Here is a 25,791-nt window from a genome sequence, read left to right on the forward strand (position 1 = left end):
GGGAACACGATGCTGACAGGGACACTACGCTGACTACACTGGCTGCGGGAACACGACGCTGATGCTGACAGGGACACTACGCTGACTACACTGGCTGCGGGAACACGATGCTGATGCTGACAGGGACACTACGCTGACTACACTGGCTGCGGGAACACGGCGCTGATGCTGACAGGGACACTACGCTGACTACACTGGCTGCGGGAACACGATGCTGATGCTGACAGGGACACTACGCTGACTACACTGGCTGCGGGAACACAATGCTGATGCTGACAGGGACACTACGCTGACTACACTGGCTGCAGGAACACGACGCTGATGCTGACAGGGACACTACGCTGACTACACTGGCTGCAGGAACACGACGCTGATGCTGACAGGGACACTACGCTGACTACACTGGCTGCAGGAACACGACGCTGATGCTGACAGGGACACTATGCTGTGTATATGTATATATGTGTGTGTATATATATATATATATATATATATATATACAGGATACCATCCATCAGGTGTCAGTAGTATGGCCCAGCGAGGGCGTTTGGGGCGAGAAGCCGGCAGGACAGGGGTCCTGCACTATAGTGATAATGAGAGTAATGGCCGTCCATATCACAGTCACATCCTGGGAAAGGTCCGCGCTCCGGATTGGATGTTGCTAGGTAACACCGTAATCATGTGGAAATGAGGCTGCAAATCTTATCCTGCAAGCAATGGCAGCGGCTGCTGGGGATGCAAACAAAAGCTGCAGCTGGTGGGATGCCGGAGCTCTCTGGTAAGACCCCCGCTCTTATTGTGCTTCCTCCTATGTCAGCCCACCCTTCCCCCGGGCACAGGGACCTCCAACCATACGCCTGCAGAAGCTGGGACTGCATTAGAGGCATGTTACACCCGCAGCCCAATGCACCCTAGGTGGTGCCTCGTATGCCTGGGATGCCCCAGTGACACCCACATAGCCCCCACTGTATGACTGGGTCATTGTACGGCACTCCGGTATATGGGGGTGATACATACAGGCATGTTACACCCGCAGCCCAATGCACCCTAGGTGGTGCCTCGTATGCCTGGAATGCTCCAGTGACACCCACATAGCCCCCACTGTATGACTGGGTCATTGTACGGCACTCCGGTATATGGGGGTGATACATACAGGCATGTTACACCTGCAGCCCAATGCACCCTAGGTGGTGCCTCGTATGCCTTGGATGCCCCAGTGACACCCACATAGCCCCCACTGTATGACTGGGTCATTGTACGGCACTCCGGTATATGGGGGTGATACATACAGGCATGTTACACCCGCAGCCCAATGCACCCTAGGTGGTGCCTCGTATGCCTGGGATGCCCCAGTGACACCCACATAGCCCCCACTGTATGACTGGGTCATTGTACGGCACTCCAGTATATGGGGGTGATACATACAGGCATGTTACACCCGCAGCCCAATGCACCCTAGGTGGTGCCTCGTATGCCTGGGATGTCCCAGTGACACCCACATAGCCCCCACTGTATGACTGGGTCTTTGTACGGCACTCCGGTATATGGGGGTGATACATACAGGCATGTTACACCCGCAGCCCAATGCACCCTAGGTGGTGCCTCGTATGCCCCAGTGACACCCACATAGCCCCCACTGTATGACTGGGTCATTGTACGGCACTCCGGTATATGGGGGTGATACATACATGCATGTTACACCCGCAGCCCAATGCACCCTAGGTGGTGCCTCGTATGCCTGGGATGTCCCAGTGACACCCACATAGCCCCCACTGTATGACTGGGTCATTGTACGGCACTCCAGTATATGGGGGTGATACATACAGGCATGTTACACCCGCAGCCCAATGCACCCTAGGTGGTGCCTCGTATGCCTGGGATGCCCCAGTGACACCCACATAGCCCCCACTGTATGACTGGGTCATTGTACGGCACTCCGGTATATGGGGGTGATACATACAGGCATGTTACACCCGCAGCCCAATGCACCCTAGGTGGTGCCTCGTATGCCTGGGATGCCCCAGTGACACCCACATAGCCCCCACTGTATGACTGGGTCATTGTACGGCACTCCGGTATATGGGGGTGATACATACAGGCATGTTACACCCGCAGCCCAATGCACCCTAGGTGGTGCCTCGTATGCCTGGGATGTCCCAGTGACACCCACATAGCCCCCACTGTATGACTGGGTCATGTACGGCACTCCGGTATATGGGGGTGATACATACAGGCATGTTACACCCGCAGCCCAATGCACCCTAGGTGGTGCCTCGTATGCCTGGGATGCCCCAGTGACACCCACATAGCCCCCACTGTATGACTGGGTCATTGTACGGCACTCCAGTATATGGGGGTGATACATACAGGCATGTTACAACCGCAGCCAAATGCACCCTAGGTGGTGCCTCGTATGCCTGGGATGCCCCAGTGACACCCACATAGCCCCCACTGTATGACTGGGTCATTGTACGGCACTCCGGTATATGGGGGTGATACATACATGCATGTTACACCCGCAGCCCAATGCACCCTAGGTGGTGCCTCGTATGCCTGGGATGTCCCAGTGACACCCACATAGCCCCCACTGTATGACTGGGTCATTGTACGGCACTCCGGTATATGGGGGTGATACATACAGGCATGTTACACCCGCAGCCCAATGCACCCTAGGTGGTGCCTCGTATGCCTGGGATGCCCCAGTGACACCCACATAGCCCCCACTGTATGACTGGGTCATTGTACGGCACTCCAGTATATGGGGGTGATACATACAGGCATGTTACACCCGCAGCCAAATGCACCCTAGGTGGTGCCTCGTATGCCTTGGATGTCCCAGTGACACCCAAATAGCCCCCACTGTATGACTGGGTCATGTACGGCACTCCGGTATATGGGGGTGATACATACATGCATGTTACACCCGCAGCCCAATGCACCCTAGGTGGTGCCTCGTATGCCTTGGATGCCCCAGTGACACCCACATAGCCCCCACTGTATGACTGGGTCATTGTACGGCACTCCAGTATATGGGGGTGATACATACATGCATGTTACACCCGCAGCCCAATGCACCCTAGGTGGTGCCTCGTATGCCTGGGATGCCCCAGTGACACCCACATAGCCCCCACTGTATGACTGGGTCATTGTACGGCACTCCGGTATATGGGGGTGATACATACAGGCATGTTACACCCACAGCCCAATGCACCCTAGGTGGTGCCTCGTATGCCTGGGATGTCCCAGTGACACCCACATAGCCCCCACTGTATGACTGGGTCTTTGTACGGCACTCCGGTATATGGGGGTGATACATACAGGCATGTTACAACCGCAGCCAAATGCACCCTAGGTGGTGCCTCGTATGCCCCAGTGACACCCACATAGCCCCCACTGTATGACTGGGTCTTTGTACGGCACTCCGGTATATGGGGGTGATACATACAGGCATGTTACACCCGCAGCCCAATGCACCCTAGGTGGTGCCTCGTATGCCTGGGATGCCCCAGTGACACCCACATAGCCCCCACTGTATGACTGGGTCATTGTACGGCACTCCGGTATATGGGGGTGATACATACAGGCATGTTACACCCACAGCCCAATGCACCCTAGGTGGTGCCTCGTATGCCTGGGATGTCCCAGTGACACCCACATAGCCCCCACTGTATGACTGGGTCTTTGTACGGCACTCCGGTATATGGGGGTGATACATACAGGCATGTTACAACCGCAGCCAAATGCACCCTAGGTGGTGCCTCGTATGCCCCAGTGACACCCACATAGCCCCCACTGTATGACTGGGTCTTTGTACGGCACTCCGGTATATGGGGGTGATACATACAGGCATGTTACACCCGCAGCCCAATGCACCCTAGGTGGTGCCTCGTATGCCTGGAATGCTCCAGTGACACCCACATAGCCCCCACTGTATGACTGGGTCATGTACGGCACTCCGGTATATGGGGGTGATACATACAGGCATGTTACACCCGCATCCCAATGCACCCTAGGTGGTGCCTCGTATGCCTGGGATGCCCCAGTGACACCCACATAGCCCCCACTGTATGACTGGGTCATTGTACGGCACTCCGGTATATGGGGGTGATACATACAGGCATGTTACACCCGCAGCCCAATGCACCCTAGGTGGTGCCTCGTATGCCTGGAATGCCCCAGTGACACCCACATAGCCCCCACTGTATGACTGGGTCATTGTACGGCACTCTGGTATATGTGGGGGGAAAACCGCCACCCAGACAGAAAGAGAATTGCGAATGGATCATTAATCGTCATCCACTCACTGATTCATTTGCAATTCCTGAACCATCGAAGAAACTTTGCTATTTGTGGAAATGTGAGTAGGCCCAAGATGGCACGGTGTGCTGAGGCTGAATATATGAGGTATATCACGCTGCATGGTGTACTGAGGCTGGATGTATGAGGTATATCAGGCTGCATGGTGTACTGAGGCTGGATGTATGAGGTATATCACGCTGCACGGTGTACTGAGGCTGGATGTATGAGGTATATCACGCTGCACGGTGTACTGAGGCTGGATGTATGAGGTATATCACGCTGCATGGTGTACTGAGGCTGGATGTATGAGGTATGTCACGCTGCATGATGTACTGAGGCTGGATGTATGAGGTATATCACAATGCACGGTGTACGGAGGCTGGATGTATGAGGTATCGCACGCTGCACGGTGTACTGAGGCTGGATGTATGAGGTATATCACGCTGCATGGTGTACTGAGGCTGGAGGTATGAGGTATATCACGCTGCATGGTGTACTGAGGCTGGATATATGGGGTACAGTATATCACGCTACATGGTGTACTGAGGCTGAATGTATGAGGTATATCACGCTGCATGGTGTGCTGAGGCTGAATGTATGAGGTATATCACGCTGCATGGTGTGCTGAGGCTGGATGTATGAGGTATATCACGCTGCATGGTGTACTGAGGCTGGATGTATGAGGTATATCACGCTGCACGGTGTACTGAGGCCGGATGTATGAGGTATATCACGCTGCACGGTGTACTGAGGCCGGATGTATGAGGTATATCACGCTGCACGGTGTACTGAGGATGGATGTATGAGGTATATCACGCTGCACGGTGTACTGAGGCTGGATGTATGAGGTATATCGCGCTGCACGGTGTACTTGGGCTGGATGTATGAGGCATATCACGCTGCACGGTGTACTGAGGCTGGATGTATGAGGTATATCACGCTGCATGGTGTACTGAGGCTGGATGTATGAGTTATATCATGCTGCATGGTGTACTGAGGCTGGATGTATGAGGTATTTTACGCTGCACGGTGTACTGAGGCTGGAGGTATGAGGTATATCACGCTGCATGGTGTACTGAGGCTGGATGTATGAGGTATATCACGCTGCACGGTGTACTGAGGATGGATGTATGAGGTATATCACGCTGCACGGTGTACTGAGGCTGGATGTATGAGGTATATCGCGCTGCACGGTGTACTGAGGCTGGATGTATGAGGTATATCACGCTGCACTGTGTACTGAGGCTGGAGGTATGAGGTGTATCACGCTGCACGGTGTACTGAGGCTGGATGTATGAGGTATATCACGCTGCATGGTGTACTGAGGCTGGATGTATGAGTTATATCATGCTGCATGGAGTATTGAGGCTGGATGTATGAGGTATATCACGCTGCACTGTGTACTGAGGCTGGATGTATGAGGTATATCACGCTGCACGGTGTACTGAGGCTGGATGTATGAGGTATATCACGCTGCACGGTGTACTGAGGCTGGATGTATGAGGTATATCACGCTGCATGGTGTACTGAGGCTGGATGTATGAGGTATATCACGCTGCATGGTGTACTGAGGCTGGATGTATGAGGTATATCACGGTGTACTGAGGCTGGATGTATGAGGTATATCACGCTGCACAGTGTACTGAGGCTGGATGTATGAGGCATATCACGCTGCACGGTGTACTTGGGCTGGATGTATGAGGCATATCACGCTGCACGGTGTACTGAGGCTGGATGTATGAGGTATATCACGCTGCATGGTGTACTGAGGCTGGATGTATGAGGTATTTTACGCTGCACGGTGTACTGAGGCTGGAGGTATGAGGTATATCACGATGCCTGGTGTACTGAGGCTGGAGGTATGAGGTATCTCACGCTGCATGGTGTACTAAGGCTGGAGGTATGAGGCATTTCACACTGCATGGTGTACTGAGGCTATATGTATGAGGCATCTAGCGATGCGTGGTATGAGTACACACCTGTATACCCACCTAGGACCACTGCTGCATCAGACCATCCATGGTGTGTAATGACCTATTGAGCACGTACCACGGTATATGTCAGTGATACTGTAACGCTGATCTTCATATTCTCTCCTAGATCTGTGTACATGACACCTGGGAATAACCAGCTGGCTGAGGTGCGCTGCTGCCTTATGTATCAGGTACTTATTCATGTCTATAGAGGTTGTGGCTCCGTGATCCATCCTGTGGTGGAGGAAGACATGTGGACAGGGCCTGAGGATCCGGTGACATGGACCTGGGTTGTTTGACAAATTTAATGTCATTTTTCTCACCAGCATGATGGCACACAGGGGGCAGTATATATTCACAGCCAGTGCTGCCCAGAAATAAAGGGCACGGTTGGCACAGGGTGGGGTGTGGGATCATCTGTCAGGGCGTACAGATGTGTCCTCATACACTTAGAGGGAAATTTACTAAGATGGGAGTTCTACTGAAGGCTCAGGCACACTGTGAGGTACAGGGGGACGCACCCAGCGAGCCTCAGAGACACTGTGAGGTACAGGGGGACGCACCCAGCAAAGCACAGGCACTCTGTGAGGTACAGGGGGACGCACCCAGCGAGCCTCAGACACACTGTGAGGTACAGGGGGACGCACCCAGCAAAGCACAGGCACTCTGTGAGGTACAGGGGGACGCACCCAGCGAGCCTCAGACACACTGTGAGGTACAGGGGGACGAACCCAGCAAAGCTCAGGCACACTGTGAGGTACAGGGGGACGCACCCAGCGAGCCTCAGACACACTGTGAGGTACAGGGGGACGAACCCAGCAAAGCTCAGGCACACTGTGAGGTACAGGGGGACGCACCCAGCGAGCCTCAGACACACTGTGAGGTACAGGTGGACGTACCCAGCGAGCCTCAGACACACCCACCAATCTCCATCTCTCAACTTCGGGGGGTCACTCACCTTTTCCGGGAGTAGCCCTAGTGGTTGCAAGTCCTCAAACTCACAAGGTTAATGTTAAAACATGTTCTGGTGAAAAGTACGGAGCCGACCACTACCATCTTCTGCCTGAATTTCGTAGACCGGGTTGTCAGGGGATACACAGCGTTGGATGACGTAGGGAATCACTTCCCAATGGTCACTCAGCTTGTCCCCTGGCCGCTTCTCACGGACAAGCACCCTCTGAGCATCTGTAAAGGGTCCCCCGGATGGCTTCCCTGGATTGGGGTCCACGGTGGTACGTATGTTCTTTGCAGCTATGTCCCCGACAACCTTCAGGCACCATTTCTGCTCCTCCACCCATCCACTCTGGGTCCATTGATCCTCTTCCTCGGTGAGGGACAAGTCCAGGTCCTGTATCTCCCTACCAGATCTGCCAAACAACAAGTAGTATGAAGAAAACCCAGTGGTCTGATGCACCCAATTATTGTACACCCACACCAGTTCCGAAACATAATCGGGCCATCGTCTTTTCTTCTCGGGCTCCAGAGCCCACAACATCTGATGTAACGTCCGGTTAAACCTCTCGCAATCCCCGTTCCCCTGAGGGTGATAGGGCGTGGTTCTGGACTTCCGTAACCCATAGGTGCGACATAACTGTTCCATCACCCGAGCTTGGAAACAAGCTCCTTGAGCCAAGTGGATGCGTTCGGGGCATCCGTATCTGCGGATAAAACACTCGGCAATAGCCTTGGCAGCCGCCTCGGCAGTCTGATCCTTCGTGGGGACTACCACTGTAAATTTGGTGAAATGATCAGTCATAACGAAGGCATACTGAAACTCACGCACGGATTCTCCTATCAGGACATAGTCCACCATTAATAGTTCCAGAGGTCGTATGGTCTGCACTGGCGCTTTCTGTTACAGAGACTTTGTCACTGCACACCGCTTACAAACATGACACACCTCTTCAACAATCTTCTGTAAGCCGGGGCAGAAAAACTGGCAACGAACCCACTGTAGCGTTTTACTAACCCCCAAATGCGCTCCTTCCTCGTGTGCCTCGGTGACAAGGGTTGAGGCCACACATTCCGGAGCTCCTGCTCCAAGTAGGCACGCTGACATAGCAGCCCCTCCTGTATGGCCATCCAACCCCATTGATGAAGTATCTTCTGACCAATAGGGCTGAGGTGTTGTCGCTCCTGTGGTGATGGCCAGTGACCGGCCTCTTTCCACTGGCAGATGATCTGTATATCCTCATCTTGTTCCTGTAACACTACCCAATCAGGGAGGATCTTCTGCAGGAGCACCCCACACGATGCCCCCTGGATCTGGGTACGGGACTGCAACCTAGTCAGATCTGGGATCTCCTGATCTTCCTCCTCTTCATCGTAGGGGCTGACAGGTGTTTCAGCATTTGCGTTCGCTTTCCCAGGCCAATACCGGATCTTGTAGGAAAACTTCGCCAAACGAGTGACCCAACGTTGTTCCAGGGCCCCTAGTTTAGCCATGTCTAGATGTACCAAAGGATTTTTGTCTGTGACAATTTCAAAGTCCATTGCTGTCAGATATTCCAAAAAAATTTCAGTGACCGCCCACACTACGGCCAGAAGTTCTAGTTTAAATGAATTATAATTATCTGGATTCCGTTCTGATTCCCTTAGGCTCCGACTGCCGTAGGCGATCACCCTCTCCTGTCCATCCTGTACCTGGGAGAGTACGGCCCCCAGTCCTTGATGGCTCCCACCGGTATAAAAGATGAATGGCTGATCCAAGTCAGTGTATGCCAACACCAGAGCCTGCGGTGATAGCTTGTTTCAAGCGTAGGAAGGCACTTTCCTGTGCTGGTCCCAACTGCACTGCCTGGACCCGGGCATCCGTAGCTACCCCCCTCAAAAGCTCATGAAGTGGGCCAGCCATCTTGGCGTAGTAACCGACCAATCCCAGGAATGCCGTTAACTCAGTGATTGTCTTTGGGGTCTTCCACCCCTGAACTGCTGAGACCTTGTCTGGAGTTGGCTTTACTCCTTCTTGTGTCACAACATGGCCCAAGTAATCCAAGCTGGTTTTCAGGAGGTGACACTTCCTTGGCTTTAGTTTGAAGCCATACTGTTCCAGTCACAACAGTACCTGCTCCAGAGCATCTCCTCCAGCTGCGCAACTTCCTCCTTGCTGAGGTGCTCCAAGGACACATCCACCTGCTCCAGAATAACTCTCCCGTTCCACTCTGCCGTGAGGGCGGACTCCTTCTCCACCCGCACGACAGTGTCCAAGGCTCATGGACATCTGGACTCAAGGGAATCTTGATGGGCGAGTCCCCCAGATTACAGACCCGCACTGGTTCAACACCATTCCTCACTGCTACCAGTGCACAGGCCATGATCAGACCGGCGTCGACCTGTCCAAAGCAGCAGGGCTCAACCAAAACTTCTTTCCCTTACAACCTCTGTGGTGAGCGGACAGGTACATCAAGTACTACCTCCTGTCTGGTGGGGATCTTCACTGTTTGGTTAGCTCTGGTCTTGATTCGGCCTAAAGGGCCACTTGACTCATCCAGTAAGACCCCCTTACTCTGTTGCATCGTCCTCTGAAAGGCCTGTTGTCCGGGTTTATGTATACCGAGATACTTCCAATATTGTGGCCCCTTCTTCTGGGCAAGTACCTGGTCAAGGCATCGAAGAATGTTCATGCCCAGGATCACGGGCCCTGTTTAAGCTCTTCTCCGGCAACGTCCATCAACCCTTTTCTTCCAATACTTTGGCCATACAACTCGATCTCCACCCATACCACCCCCACCACGGGTATGGGGAGATTGTTTCCAGCCACTAGTGTTACCCAGCTTCCCATTCTGGTTGTTCTTAGGTGGTGGTAATTCTCCTGGAAACACTTCTCCGACATAGTTGTTACTTGGGAACCAGTATACAAAAGGCAACACTGGTCTTTTCCAGCCAACGTTGCTACTACAGTGGGACATTCACCGAACAAATCAGATGAGTTGACAATAGCCACCCGCTGTTCTTCTTCCCCCGTGGGTTGTCCCACCACTGCGAGGGACTTTAGTTTAAAGGCCTCCTGCGTCGTGCCTCGGGGCATTCTCGGGCAATATGTCCTGTTCCCTGCATTCCCAGCAAACTGGTTCTCGGTAGCTCCTCGGGCACGACTCCATCTCACCGCCTGGATGTTCCTTGGTCTCGCTGTCTCTTTCAGTTACTGCACGACCCTCCATCACTCATGGTTTCCCTCTCTTGCTTGGCCCAGCAGCTTTCCGAATGTTCCACTCGCTGCTTCAATTGGGACACCTCCTCCTTCACCAGTAGAAGCGCCGTGGTCAATTCCGTGATGCAGCTTTCGAAGGGGTTGCTTTCAGCCCCTCTGGGACCAATGGCAGGTGGTACTTGCTGCGTAGCTATGGTGTGGACCCCAAATTCAGCATTCTCATCCTTCGCCAGGGCCTTTCCTACCCCTGTTTGAAAAGTGATCCCTGGCTCCCCGTCCACCTTGTCATGAAGGAGGTGTCGGAGCGGCCGGTTCCGCAGTCCTGCGATGAACAAGTTGCGTAGTGTGGCATCTGACTCCCCCATCAGGAACTATAACTCCTCTCGTTGCTGGAGCTCCGTCAGATACCCACTCAGGGCATTGGCATATTCTGAGATGGTCTCATCTTCTCTCTGTACACGAGCAAAAAAAACGATTCCGTAAGGTAGTGCAGGTGACTTTCTCTCCGTAAACCCCTTTGAGTATTTTAAAAACATCCTCCAGGATTTCTTTGAGCTCGTGAGGGTAGCTTCGCACAGTCTTCCAGGCATCTCCAGTCAGCACCTTCATGGCCAAGTCAACCTGCACACTTTATGGCAGGCCATAAAGCTGGATAGTTGTCTCCAGCTGTGCCATCCACTCCGTTAGCGCCATATTGCGTCCATCAAACTTAGCTAGGGTAGTCAGGGCTGCCCCTATAGGCAACTTGGTCCGGGGTATCTCCATTTCGTCCTCCTGGTCCTTCTTGCCTTCTTTCTTGCTTATCCTGCCGACTATGCCAAAATGTAGCGTGTGCGGGTTAAGGCCTCACGGCCGGTACTCGCTCTTCTAGCTGTCCCGGTCACACGAAATGTCAGCCTTAGTCCTGGCACAGTCCCTCTCCTGCGGTTCTTGCCGAGTACTGCTGGAAACAAGGCCGGAATTAACAAGACCCTACCGCTGGAAGATCTCAGACTTGAGGATTGGAAGTTACGGGTGGCGATGACCTTCACCGCCTGGGTGATGGTCATCATTGGCCGGAGCCTCAGCGATCCAGTTTCACCTATAGGTGCTTGCGCACCCAGGTGTTTGGATCAGGGACTCACACGTCCGTGTACAGTCTCTAAACTGGTACTTAAGGGAAGGGGAACAGACAAACGTGGAGTATACTCAGTCCCGGGCACTTGTCACCTTGACAGATGTTCACCGCACCTACGGGGAAAACACAGCCTCCCTAACCTATAGCTTTCCTGCACAAGGCTAATAAACATATACACACACACTTCTCAATTCTACATAACTCTTATCTAACCCTCACATCAATGGCTACGATAAGTAAACAGCAGTGAACCAATGTGTCTAACAACACTAACAATTTGGGCAAATAACTTGAACAGATACACAGAAACAACATAAAAGTACCTTATGAGTATATCCAGGATCACCTACCCTCCTTTTACCTGGAACTGGCTATTTTCTCAGACGGCCGTCCAGAGCGATGTATGGGAAACAGCTGTTCCCTCTTATCCTTACTAGATCCGGGCCCTGGGAAGAGCGAACGCGGAGCCCACTGTTCCCAGGGGCAAGACCTCTCAGGGAGGTTGAAAATCAACCTTATTCTAAACCTGGCTGTGGAATGAGACCTGCTGGAGATTCAGGTCTGCGTGTGCATGGGGGCCTGGTATATGGGGCTCAGGCAGGAAGCCTGTATGTGGGCACAGGTCACTAAGCCTGGATAGGCACAGGCCTCTAAGCCTGGATGGGCACAGGCCTAAGGAGCCCTGGGGGTGAGCACAGATCTGAGGAGGACTGGGAATGAGCACAGGCTTGAGGAGGCCTGGGGTAATTAAAGGCACAGTCCTGAATGGCCTGACTATGAGGCACAGGCCTAAAAGGCCTGACTACTACCACACAGGCCAGGAGGGCCTGGACTTGCCCACGGGCCTAACGCCCGACCGCCTAGGGGTCTAGGGGGAGCTATATATAAGTGGTGGTCGCCCAGGGCCACTTCCCCCGACCGCCGGGAGACTCCAGGGTCTTTGGGTACCACTGCCAGCTACTCTGCTGCCACTGCCGAGGGTCCCTCCTCTCCTTCCGCCCGGGGGTCTTTCTTCTGCCGCCGCTTCTTCTCCCATGTCCGCTCCTCTTCAGCTGCTGACCTCTGCAGCCCCGCCAGCGTCTCTCCTTCCTACGCGGCAATCTTCCTTCTTCCTCGCCGTCCCGCCATCTGCCTTCTCCTTCTGCGCTCCCCGCCTCCTCTTCCTGCTCTCTCCCACGCCTCTTAGCCTCTGACCTCTCATGCACGGAGGGGGTGGGGCTAACTTGCGGCACCACTCCATCGGCCGCCCAGCCTATATATATACACACAGGATATGGTTCAGTTATTGCGCTAATCTAATGGCGAGCCGCAACTCCCAAACGTTACTCCTGTTAGTGAGAAACAAAGAGTAACACAAAGTGGGGGGTTGTTAGGAGTGTGCTCTAATGGTACCACCTAGCAAATAAGTGTAATAATAAGCATGATGTAACAATTGTTCATTTTTCTGAAGTGAAGTTCGGATATTCAACAATGCAACGTAGACTTCGTTCAGGGTGTAATTCTTTATTTAAGAAGTCCAGCGCGTTTCGTCAACACGACTTCATCAGGGGCATTGCAATATAAGAGGTATATAACATTGAAGGTATTCCTTATATCGGACAATGGTTTAAAATCAATGGAAGGGAGTAGGGGCTGATCCCCAGGGGTAAATCAATACCCTTTAGAAGAACTTGTGTTGGTACCCTCTATGGAGAACAGTGAATCTGTATCTGTAGGATACGATGAGCCACACTAGTGAATGATATTTTAGAAGTCTCAAATTTCCAATGTCAAAGTAACCATTAAGACCGCACATGCGTTCCCGTAGCCCGATGTTGGCAGCCTAGCAGACAAGCACCTGCTAGGCTGCCAACACCAGGCTACGGGAACGCAATAAATAAATACATTTAAAAAAAATGTCGTGGGGTCCCCCCCCCCCCCACTGCCGTAACCAGCCCCGGGCTCAAAGAGCGGGGGCTGGTTTTAAAAAATTGTGAAACCAACGAAATAGGGCTCCACTTACTTTTTAAAACCAGCCCCAGGCTCCAAGGCCGGGTCTGGTTCCTAAAATACGGGTGACAAAATGAAAAGGGGCCCCCTGTATTTTAAGAACCAGCCCACTGGTGTGTGTGACCCCTCCTGCTGCCACAGCCCTGGTTCACGTGTAACACACCAGCGTGCGGATGTGCCCCTGTACTACTGGTGTGTATGACCCCTCCTGCTGCCACAGCTCTGGTGCACGTGTAACACACCAGCGTGCGGATGTGCCCCTGTACTACTGGTGTGTGTGACCCCCCTACCGCCACAGCCCTGGTGCACATGTAACACACCAGCGTGTGCATGTGCCCCAGTACTACTGGTGTGTGTGACCCCTCCTGCCGCCACAGCTCTGGTGCACGTGTAACACACCAGCGTGCGGATGTGCCCCTGTACTACTGGTGTGTGTGATCCCTCCTGCCGCCACAGCTCTGGTGCACGTGTAACACACCAGCGTGCGGATGTGCCCCTGTACTACTGGTGTGTGTGACCCCTCCTACCGCCACAGCTCTGGAGCACCGTGTAACACACCAGCGTGCGGATGTGCCCCTGTACTACTGTGTGTGACCCCCCTACCGCCACAGCCCTGGTGCACATGTAACACACCAGCGTGTGCATGTGCCCCAGTACTACTGGTGTGTGTGACCCCTCCTACCGCCACAGCTCTGGAGCACCGTGTAACACACCAGCGTGCGGATGTGCCCCTGTACTACTGTGTGTGACCCCCCCTACCGCCACAGCTCTGGAGCACCGTGTAACACACCAGCATGCGGATGTGCTCCTGTACTACTGGTGTGTGACCCCTACTGCCGACACAGCTCTGGAGCACCGTGTAACACACCAGCGTGCGCATGTGCCCCTGTGCTACAGCTCTGATGCACCATGTAACACACCAGCGTGCAGATGTGCCCCTGTTACTGGTGTGTGTGTCCCAGCGAATCAGGGATTTTACACTATGTAGTTTGTTCTTTCTCTCTGTGATTTGTGGGTTTCATCTGACTGCTCCAGTTCTCCTCCCAAGGGTCAGAAGCTGATTGGTCAGTTACTGCCAGTGTAACCTTAGCAGAGCATTAGGGGTCTGTATGTTTTCGCACTGCGATTGCTCTGGGTCTGAGCATAGACCAGCACAGTGAGGCAATGCTGTGGTGCATTCACAAAGAGGGGGTAACTAGTGTGTAATGGGGTATTATTATAGAGGCAGTGCTTTATCTGGGCGTGTAGGTCGGCCTAGCATGCATGATTTCGTATAATCTACAGTAAGGATTACAGCATTTACTGGTTTATTCCCTTCTCCGCAGCTGTGACTGTATCTCACACAAGGAACATGGAGAATGAGCGGCCAAACTCCACCCTGTCCAGTTCCACCAGTGGCAGCCGCCAGACTAATACCCCTCTACCGGTGTACAGTGGAATACCGGACCGGCAGACTGTGCAGGTACTGACTGCTTATATACATTCTGTATCTTCATCCTTTCATTATAAGGACGCAATTCATCTAGCGTGGATATGCCATCACGGCATGACCAAGTCAGAGGAGAATGGGTCAGCCATACCAAATAATGGAGATGCCCCGGAAGAGTCCATGTATATCCATCATTCCTACATAACTGCCCCATCTATCGCCTCAGACTCCAGCAAGATTGTAAGCTCTTGTGATCACCATCGTACTGACGTCATTGTGCAATCCAGCATGGAAAGACAGGATATGGGTGATGGGGGGATGATATTGAAGACAGTGACTTCTAGGCAATGGTGTTGGTGACGAGGTTGAAGACCCTGTTGGTGACGTATTGGGGACACTGTTGGAGATAGCGTTGGTGGTGTTTGGGACAGTGTTTAGTGGTGTTGGGTACAGTGTTGCTGTTGTTGGGGACAGTGTTGGTGACCATGTTGGAGACATTGTTGGGATCAGTGTTGGTGACGTGTTGGGATCAGTGTTGGTGGTGTTGGGATCAGTGTTGGTGACAGTGTTGGAGATAGTGATACAGAAGTTGGGACACTAGATGGAGAGAAGATAATAAGTTCAGTTTTGGCCATGTTGAGTTTGCAGAAGCGTTCTGACATACATAAGGAAATGTGGGAGATGCAACTGGTCACCTGAGAGAAGACGGAAGGGGAGAGAGGTACCAGACAGTCAGGATTCCGGCAATCAGTACTCGGACATCGGAATCCCGACTGACAGGGGCTAGTCTCCCTCTTGGAGGTCCACGACCCCCATTGTGGGAGAATAAAACCTGTGGCAAGTAAAGCAGGCCACCAAGCCTGCAGCCTGGTGAGCCCACAAGGGGCTTCATTGTGCTTGCCCCCAGTTAGAGTAATGACAGTCTGTATTCCAATGCTGGTATACAGACCATCACAATCCCGACACATCACACCTGGGGAGAGACTAGGAAAGGGGAGGCAGAGTGTCATCATTATAGACGTGATACTGGAGGGGGAAGTAGCCTAGGACGGAGGCGTATCAAAAGGAGTAGAGAGCTAAGCACCATGTGGGACTCCTATGGCCAGGATGGAGGCAGTATAGTCAGGGAAGTGGTGAGGTCAGAGGGAAACCAAGGATGGTGTCAGGGAAGCCCGTGGCCTGAGGGGGGCCAGTAGGAAATGGAGATCCATAGGCTACAGAGGGGATGAGGAGGGTGATGTGGCTCCTGAATTTGGCAGAGAGAAGATAATTGATGAATTTGGTCAGGGGAGAGTGACAGGAGTTTAAGGGGTGGAAGCCAGGTTGGAGAGGATCAAGGACAGAGTTATCGGAGAGATATCAGGTGACACAAAAGTAGGCAGCCGCTGGAGAATGGGTGAGGCAAGAACGAGTGTGTAGGATTAGGGGAAGATGGCAGTGGAGAGGAATAGATATAAGAGGTGAGCTGGGAGAGGGGAGCAGCGGGAGAGGATAAAATAAGGGAATGGTCTATGGGCGTACACTCGCAGCCTAGCAAATAGGTCAGCGCCACCCTGTCGAAATCCATGTGATATATCTCCTTATGTACTATGGCCGGTGGGGAGCTATGTGCCTGTGTTGGGCAATAATTGTGTTGCGGCTGTGTTTTTGTACTCTGTGGATCTGATCCAATGTAGCTCCACTGCCATCTTCTGTACCAAGGTCTCTCATATCTACCGCAAAGATCTAAGCTTCCACGTGGCATGTAAGATGCTGGGGACAGAACTACTGGTACATAGTCGCTGGCTGTGGCAACCGATAGTGTACTTGAAGGAAGGCTGAGGTGTGAGCATGGGAGTAAAGGGGGACAATATGGGGTAGGTAGGTGGCAAAGTTCAGGCTGGAAAGCCAGAGCGGTGTGACCGTCTACCCGCCCAATCATTGCTCTGGGTGACTGGTGGAGGAAGTTTTGGTAAAGACCAGGTCCAGGCAGTGGCCCTAGAGGATTGTGGCCACTGTGAGAGGCCAAGAAAGTAGATTGGAGGCCAACGGAGAACTTAGATCATCAGTACGGATAATGAAGTTGCCCATGGCCACGGTGGAGATGTCAGAGGACATGAAATGAGGAAGCAGGCAGAGATATGGCTCAAAGAGGCTGTGTGGCAGAGAGCTTACACTCTACAGGTTACAGAAGTGTCCGGCACTAGAGGCTACAGGCCAGCATAGCAGTATAATGTACATTACAGGAGTACTGCGCAGCTGTGTGACAGAGAGCTTACACTCTACAGGTTACAGAAGTGTTCTGCACTAGAGACCTACAGGCCAGCATAGCAGTATGTGTGACAGCGAGCTTACACTCTACAGGTTACAGAAGTATCCGGCACTAGAAGCCTACAGGCCAGCATAGTAGAACACTGTACATTACAGTACTGCACGTCTGTGTGACAGCGAGCTTACACTCTACAGCAGTGTTTTTCAACCAGTGTGCCGTGGCACACTAGTGTGCCTTGAGCTGTTCTCAAGTGTGCCCCCACATCTAGAGATGCCCAAACCCATTTACAGCCACCACCAGTTCAAATGTAATTTACTGATCTCTTCTTTTCATGTAAAGGGCCAATTTATTTTATTTTTGTTACCTGTGGAGATCAGTGTGATTGTTATTAATGTGGGGGCCAATAGGTTTGTTTTTCCTGTGGTGGCCAATGTGTTTTGCCCTGTGGGGATCTCATGGTGTGCCTTGGCAATTTTAAAGTCCTATTTAGTGTGCCGCAAGGTAAAAAGGTTGAAAATCACTGCTCTACAGGTTACAGAAGTGTCCGTCACTAGAGGCTACAGGCGTGCATAGTAGTATAATGTACATTCTAGGAGTACTGCGCCGCTGTGTGACAGAGAGCTTACACTCTACAGGTTACAGAAGTGTTCTGCACTAGAGACCTACAGGCCAGCGTAGCAGTATGTGTGACAGCGAGCTTACACTCTACAGGTTACAGAAGTGTCCGGCACTAGAGGCTACAGGCCAGCATAGCAGTATAATGTACATTACAGTACTGCGCGGCTGTGTGACAGAGAGATTACACTCTACAGGTTACAGAAGTGTCCAGCACTAGAGGCTGCAGGCCAGCATAGCAGTATAATGTACATTACAGTACTGCGTGGCTGTGTGACAGAGCTTACATAAAGCAGGCTTTCCCAACCACGGTCCTCAAGGCACACCAACAGTGCAGGTTTTAGTGATATCTAGGCTTCAGCACAAATGGTTTAATCAGAATCACTCAGGTACTAATTAAGTCACCTGTGCTCAAGCCTGGATATCTACAAAACCTGCACTGTTGGTGTGCCTTGAGGACCGTGGTTGAGAAAGCCTGCTCTAAGGGTTACAGAAGTGTCCGGCACTGTACAGGCCAGCATAGCAGTATAATGTACATTACAGTACTGCACGGCTGTGTGACAGAGAGCTTACACTCTACAGGTTACAGAAGTGTCCGGCACTGGAGGCCTGAAGGCCAGCATAGCAGTATAATGTACATTACAGTACTGTGAGCCTGTGTGACAGAGAGCTTACACTCCTACAGGTTACAGAAGTGTCCTGCACTAGAGGCTACAGGCCAGCGTAGCAGTATAATGTACATTACAGTACTGCGCAGCTGTGTGACAGAGAGATTACACTCTACAGGTTACAGAAGTGTCTGGCACTAGAGGCTACAGGCCTGCATAGTAGTATATTGTACATTACAGTACTGCGTGGCTGTGTGACAGAGCTTACACTCTAAAGGTTACAGAAGTGTCCGGCACTAGAGGATACAGGCCAGCATAGCAGTATAATGTACATTACAGGAGTACTGCACAGCTGTGTGACAGAGAGCTTACACTCTACAGGTTACAGAAGTGTCCGGCACTAGAGGCCTAAAGGCCAGCATAGCAGTATAATGTACATTACAGTACTGCGTGGCTGTGTGACAGAGAGCTTACACTCTACCGGTTACAGAAGTGTCCTGCACTAGAGGCTACAGGCCAGCATAGCAGTATAATGTACATTACAGGAGTACTGCACAGCTGTGTGACAGAGAGCTTACACTCTACTTGCACAGACGGAAGGGGTATAGCTGTGCTCATGTGTCTGGTTACCCCACCACACTGAGATCACCCTCACCTCCTCCTCCTCCTCCTTCCTTTCAGCAGTTTCTATGGGCTGCAGAATAGGAGTCAGTAGGAGGCACAGGTCAGAGGGCTCCTCTTTGTGTCTGCTGACAAAAGCCTCGCTACTTGTAGCTGGGACGGTGCTAAGTCCTGAGTCCCTGAAACTATCAGTGCACACCTTCTGCGGGCACTACCCCAACAGAGAGGATGCCCCATTGCTCTGAGCCTGGGCCCTGCTGACCGCGGACTGAGGGTGAGTACCAGACCACATCTCCACACTCTACATCTCCACACTCTAATGTCCTCTAACAGTGTTACTCAGCTCTGAGTGGAGTCTCCGGTGTCTCCTGTCAGACGGTGTTACTCAGCTCTGAGTGGAGTCTCCGGTGTCCCCTGTCAGACGGTGTTACTCAGCTCTGAGTGCAGTCTCCGGTGTCTCCTGTCAGACGGTGTTACTCAGCTCTGAGTGCAGCCTCCGGTGTCCCCTGTCAGACGGTGTTACTCAGCTCTGAGTGGAGTCTCCGCTGTCTCCTGTCAAACGGTGTTACTCAGCTCTGAGTGCAGTCTCCGGTGTCTCCTGTCAGACGGTGTTACTCAGCTCTGAGTGCAGTCTCCGGTGTCTACTGTCAGGCGGTGTTACTCAGCTCTGAGTGGAGTCTGCGCTGTCTCCTGTCAGACGGTGTTACTCAGCTCTGAGTGCAGTCTCCGGTGTCTCCTGTCAGACGGTGTTACTCAGCTCTGAGTGCAGTCTCCGGTGTCTCCTGTCAGGCGGTGTTACTCAGCTCTGAGTGCAGTCTCCGGTGTCCCCTGTCAGACGGTGTTACTCAGCTCTGAGTGCAGTCTCCGGTGTCCCCTGTCAGACGGTGTTACTCAGCTCTGAGTGCAGTCTCCGGTGTCTCCTGTCAGACGGTGTTACTCAGCTCTGAGTGCAGTCTCCGGTGTCTCCTGTCAGACAGTGTTACTCCGCTCTGAGTGGAGTCTCCGGTGTCCCCTGTCAGACGGTGTTACTCAGCTCTGAGTGCAGTCTCCGGTGTCTCCTGGCAGACGGTGTTACTCAGCTCTGAGTGCAGTCTCCGGTGTCCCCTGTCAGACGGTGTTACTCAGCTCTGAGTGCAGTGTCCGGTGTCTCCTGTCAGACGGTGTTACTCAGCTCTGAGTGCAGTCTCCGGTGTCCCCGGTCAGGCGGTGTTACTCAGCTCTGAGTGCAGTTTACGGTGTCTCCTGGCAGACGGTGTTACTCAGCTCTGAGTGCAGTCTCCGGTGTCCCCTGTCAGACGGTGTTACTCAGCTCTGAGTGCAGTCTCCGGTGTCCCCTGTCAGACGGTGTTACTCAGCTCTGAGTGCAGTCTCCGGTGTCCCCGGTCAGGCGGTGTTACTCAGCTCTGAGTGCAGTTTACGGTGTCTCCTGTCAGACGGTGTTACTCAGCTCTGAGTGCAGTCTCCGGTGTCCCCTGTCAGACGGTGTTACTCAGCTCTGAGTGCAGTCTCCGGTGTCCGCCGTCAGACGGTGTTACTCAGCTCTGAGTGCAGTCTCCGGTGTCTCCTGGCAGACGGTGTTACTCAGCTCTGAGTGCAGTCTCCGGTGTCCCCTGTCAGACGGTGTTACTCAGTTCTGAGTGCAGTCTCCGGTGTCCCCGGTCAGGCGGTGTTACTCAGCTCTGAGTGCAGTTTACGGTGTCTCCTGTCAGACGGTGTTACTCAGCTGAGTGCAGTCTCCGGTGTCCCCTGTCAGACGGTGTTACTCAGCTCTGAGTGCAGTCTCCGGTGTCTCCTGGCAGACGGTGTTACTCAGCTCTGAGTGCAGTCTCCGGTGTCTCCTGGCAGACGGTGTTACTCAGCTCTGAGTGCAGTCTCCGGTGTCCCCTGTCAGACGGTGTTACTCAGCTCTGAGTGCAGTCTCCGGTGTCCGCTGTCAGACGGTGTTACTCAGCTCTGAGTGCAGTCTCCGGTGTCCCCTGTCAGACGGTGTTACTCAGCTCTGAGTGCAGTCTCCGGTGTCCCCTGTCAGACGGTGTTACTCAGCTCTGAGTGCAGTCTCCGGTGTCTCCTGGCAGACGGTGTTACTCAGCTCTGAGTGCAGTCTCCGGTGTCCCCTGTCAGACGGTGTTACTCAGCTCTGAGTGCAGTCTCCGGTGTCTCCTGTCAGACGGTGTTACTCAGCTCTGAGTGCAGTCTCCGGTGTCTTCTGTCAGACGGTGTTACTCAGCTCTGAGTGCAGTCTCCGGTGTCCCCTGTCAGACGGTGTTACTCAGCTCTGAGTGCAGTGTCCGGTGTCTCCGGTCAGACGGTGTTACTCAGTTCTGAGTGCAGTCTCCGGTGTCCCCGGTCAGGCGGTGTTACTCAGCTCTGAGTGCAGTTTACGGTGTCTCCTGGCAGACGGTGTTACTCCGCTCTGAGTGGAGTCTCCGGTGTCCCCTGTCAGACGGTGTTACTCAGCTCTGAGTGCAGTCTCCGGTGTCCCCTGTCAGACGGTGTTACTCAGCTCTGAGTGCAGTCTCCGGTGTCTCCTGTCAGACAGTATTACTCTGCTCTGAGTGGAGTCTCTGGTGTCTTCTGTCAGACGGTGTTACTCAGCTCTGAATGCAGTCTCCGGTGTCCCCTGTCAGACGGTGTTACTCAGCTCTGAGTGCAGTCTCCGGTGTCCCCTGTCAGACGGTGTTACTCAGCTCTGAGTGCAGTCTCCGGTGTCTCCTGTCAGACGGTGTTACTCCGCTCTGAGTGGAGTCTCCGGTGTCTTCTGTCAGACGGTGTTACTCAGCTCTGAGTGCAGTCTCCGGTGTCCCCTGTCAGACGGTGTTACTCCGCTCTGAGTGCAGTCTCCGGTGTCCCCTGTCAGACGGTGTTACTCAGCTCTGAGTGCAGTCTCCGGTGTCTCCTGGCAGACGGTGTTACTCAGCTCTGAGTGCAGTCTCCGGTGTCCTGTCAGACGGTGTTACTCAGCTCTGAGTGCAGTCTCCAGTGTCCCCTGTCAGACGGTGTTACTCAGCTCTGAGTGCAGTCTCCGGTGTCTCCTGTCAGACGGTGTTACTCAGCTCTGAGTGCAGTCTCCGGTGTCTCCTGTCAGACGGTGTTACTCAGCTCTGAGTGCAGTCTCCGGTGTCTCCTGTCAGACGGTGTTACTCAGCTCTGAGTGCAGTCTCCGGTGTCCCCTGTCAGACGGTGTTACTCAGCTCTGAGTGCAGTCTCCGGTGTCCCCTGTCAGACGGTGTTACTCAGCTTTCAGTTCTGAGTGGAGTGCAGACTCCAGTGCTCCCTGCCAACATGTGTTACCCAGTTCTGAGTGAAGTGCGGTCTGATGTTATCTATACTTCAGGCAAAGGAAGTATAGACAACATTAGTGTAGTATAGATGTAATGAGGGAAATATAGATTGGGTGACAGAAGTATAGGAACGGGATGTTCTAACATCCACTGCCCATTTTCGGCCATCACATTATTAATAACGGCATATGTTCTAACATATGCGATTATTAACGCAAGGGACAGCTCTTGCGATAAGAACTGTCCCTTGCGATGCGGTGCCGGCGCTGGACTTCCCGGTCAGAGACCCGGGAGTCCGTCTGCGCATGCGCAGAGTGACAGGGGGGGGGGCATGCTGGGAGCGATCCGTGACTGATCTCTCACAGTAGCGCTGCGGTAAGAAGCCCATAGGCAACAGGGAATCGCCAGCTTTTGCGGAGGGGGGTTACAGTATACAGAAATGCCGTAAAAACCTTGTAATGGGGTTTTCACCGCATTTCTGTTTTAGATAATCTCCCCCTAGATGAGGTGAGGTAAGTATAGGTGGGGTAAGGTATGTATAGGTGGGGTAAGGTATGTATAGGTGGGGTAAGGTATGTATAGGTGGGGTAAGGTATGTATAGGTGGGGTGAGGTATGTATAGGTGGGGTGAGGTATGTATAGGTGGGGTGAGGTAAGTATAGGTGGGGTAAGGTATGTATAGGTGGGGTAAGGCATGTATAGGTGGGGTGAGGTATGTATAGGTGGGGTAAGGTATGTATAGGTGGGGTAAGGTATGTATAGGTGGGGTGAGGTATGTATAGGTGGGGTAAGGTATGTATAGGTGGGGTGAGGTATGTATAGGTGGGGTAAGGTATGTATAGGTGGGGTAAGGTATGTATAGGTGGGGTGAGGGAAGTATAGGTGGGGTAAGGTATGTATAGGTGGGGTAAGGTATGTATAGGTGGGGTGAGGTATGTATAGGTGGGGTGAGGTATGTATAGGTGGGGTGAGGTAAGTATAGGTGGGGTGAGGTATGTATAGGTGGGGTAAGGTATGTATAGGTGGGGTGAGGGAAGTATAGGTGGGGTAAGGTATGTATAGGTGGGGTAAGGTATGTATAGGTGGGGTGAGGTATGTATAGGTGGGGTGAGGTATGTATAGGTGGGGTAAGGTATGTATAGGTGGGGTGAGGTAAGTATAGGTGGGGTGAGGTATGTATAGGTGGGGTAAGGTATGTATAGGTGGGGTAAGGTAAGTATAGGTGGGGTAAGGTATGTATAGGTGGGGTAAGGTATGTAAAGGTGGGGTGAGGGAAGTATAGGTGGGGTAAGGTATGTATAGGTGGGGTAAGGTATGTATAGGTGGGGTGAGGGAAGTATAGTTGAAGTGTGTGGTGTATAGGTGGGGTGAGGGGAGTATAGATATGAGGTGAGGGATGTATAGGTGGGGTGAGGGGAGTATAGATATGAGGTGAGGGATGTATAGGTGGGGTGAGGGGAGTATAGATATGAGGTGAGGGATGTATAGGTGGGGTGAGGGGAGTATAGATATGAGGTGAGGGATGTATAGGTGGGGTGAGGGAAGTATAAATGAGGTGGAGGGAAGTATATATGTAGTGAGCAGGGGTTAAAGTGAGGGGGAACCGGGTGGAACTGAGTTCCACCACCTCTAATGGGGCCTTATTTTGGTTCATTCTTTCTGACAAAATCCTTCTTAGATGGGCAAAACCATGTGCACTGCAGGTGGGGCAGATGTAACTTGTGCAGAGAGAATTAGATTTGGGTGGGGTTTTACTTCAAAGTGAGATCTATATTGCAGTGTAAAAATAAAGCAGTCAGTATGTTACCTGCACAGAAACAAAATTACTCACCCATATCTAATTCTCTCTGCACATGTTACATCGGATTTTGTCAGAAAGAATGAACCAAAATAAGGCCCTATGTGAGGTGGAACATTTTAAACTCCACATTGGCATAGATAAATGAGTTCCCCCACCTCTGCTTCAGTAGTATAGGTGGGGGAGGGATGTAAAGATGAGGTGAAGGAAGTATAGATGGGGTGAGGGAAGTATAGATGTGGCGATATATATATATATATGGTTTCCCAATAGTGGAAAGGCGCCTATAATACAGAAACACAGTCCATAAGTGATAATTCTTTTTCAATGATGCAACGAGGATTTCATCCAATATTAGTTTTTATTTTGTCCTTCTTATTAGATATTTGCATTTCTGGTAGCGCGTTTAGGAATATTGGGGATTATATATATATATGGGTCGAGGTGATGTATAGATGAGGTGAGGGATGTATAGATGGAGCGAGGGGTGTATAGATTTGGCGAGGGAAGTATACATGGGGTGTGGAAAGTATGGATGGGATTAGGGAAGTATAGATGAGGTGTGGGATCTATAGGTGGGGTTTTGGAAGTATAGATGAGGCGAGGGAAGTATAGATGAGGTGAGGGATGTATAGATGGGGCGAGGTGTGTATATATATAGATGGGGTGAGGGATGTATAGGTGAGGTGAGGGATGTATAGATGGGGCGAGGTGTGTGTATATATAGATGGGGTGAGGGATGTATAGGTGAGGTGTGAGAAGTATATAGATGGGGTGAGGGATGTATAGATGGGGTGAGGTATATATAGATGAGGTGAGGGATGTATAGATGGGGTGAGGTATATATAGATGAGGTGAGGGACGTATAGATGGGGTGAGGGATGTATAGATGGGGTAAGGAATGTATAGTTGGGTGAGGGATATATAGATGGGGGAGGAATGTATAGTTGGGTGAGGGATATATAGATGGGGTGAGGGAAGTATAGTTGGGTGAGGGATATATAGATGGGGTGAGGGAAGTATAGTTGGGTGAGTAATATATAGTTGGGTGAGGGATATATAGATGGGGTGAGGAATGTATAGTTGGGTGAGGGATATATAGATGGGGTGAGGGAAGTATAGTTGGGTGAGGGATATATAGATGGGGTGAGGGAAGTATAGTTGGGTGAGGGATATATAGATGGGGTGAGGAACGTATAGTTGAGTGAGGGATATATAGATGGGGTGAGGAATGTATAGTTGGGTGAGGGAAGTATAGTTGGGTGAGGGATATATAGATGGGGTGAGGGAAGTATAGTTGGGTGAGGGATATATAGATGGGGTGAGGGAAGTATATTTGGGTGAGGGATATATAGATGGGGTGAGGAATGTATAGTTGGGTGAGGGATATATAGATGGGGTGAGGAATGTATAGTTGGGTGAGGGATATATAGATGGGGTGAGGAATGTATAGTTGGATGAGGGATATATAGATGGGGTGAGGAATGTATAGTTGGGTGAGGGATATATAGATGGGGTGAGGAATGTATAGTTGGGTGAGGGATATATAGATGGAGTGAGGAATGTATAGTTGGGTGAGGGATATATAGATGGGGTGAGGAATGTATAGATGGGGTGAGGGATATATAGATGGGGCGAGGGAAGTATAGTTGGGTGAGGG

The 25,791-nt window shown here is 52.1% G+C and overlaps 1 protein-coding gene across 1 annotated transcript in view; it reads left to right on the forward strand.

The window, feature by feature from the left end:
* The first annotated feature begins 307 nt into the window (after window positions 1-307).
* Window positions 308-25,791, forward strand: part of PHC2 (polyhomeotic homolog 2) — a 118,985-nt gene continuing 93,501 nt past the window's right edge. The window contains exons 1-3 of the mRNA XM_083162364.1: window positions 308-778; window positions 6,400-6,463; window positions 14,854-14,990. Coding sequence (XP_083018490.1) covers window positions 14,880-14,990 — 111 coding nt within the window. The 5' untranslated portion in view covers window positions 308-778; window positions 6,400-6,463; window positions 14,854-14,879. The remainder of the gene's footprint in view (window positions 779-6,399; window positions 6,464-14,853; window positions 14,991-25,791) is intronic.

Source organism: Crinia signifera, chromosome 19 (assembly GCF_055691185.1).
Source record: "Crinia signifera chromosome 19, ASM5569118v1, whole genome shotgun sequence".
NCBI lineage: Eukaryota > Metazoa > Chordata > Amphibia > Anura > Myobatrachidae > Crinia > Crinia signifera.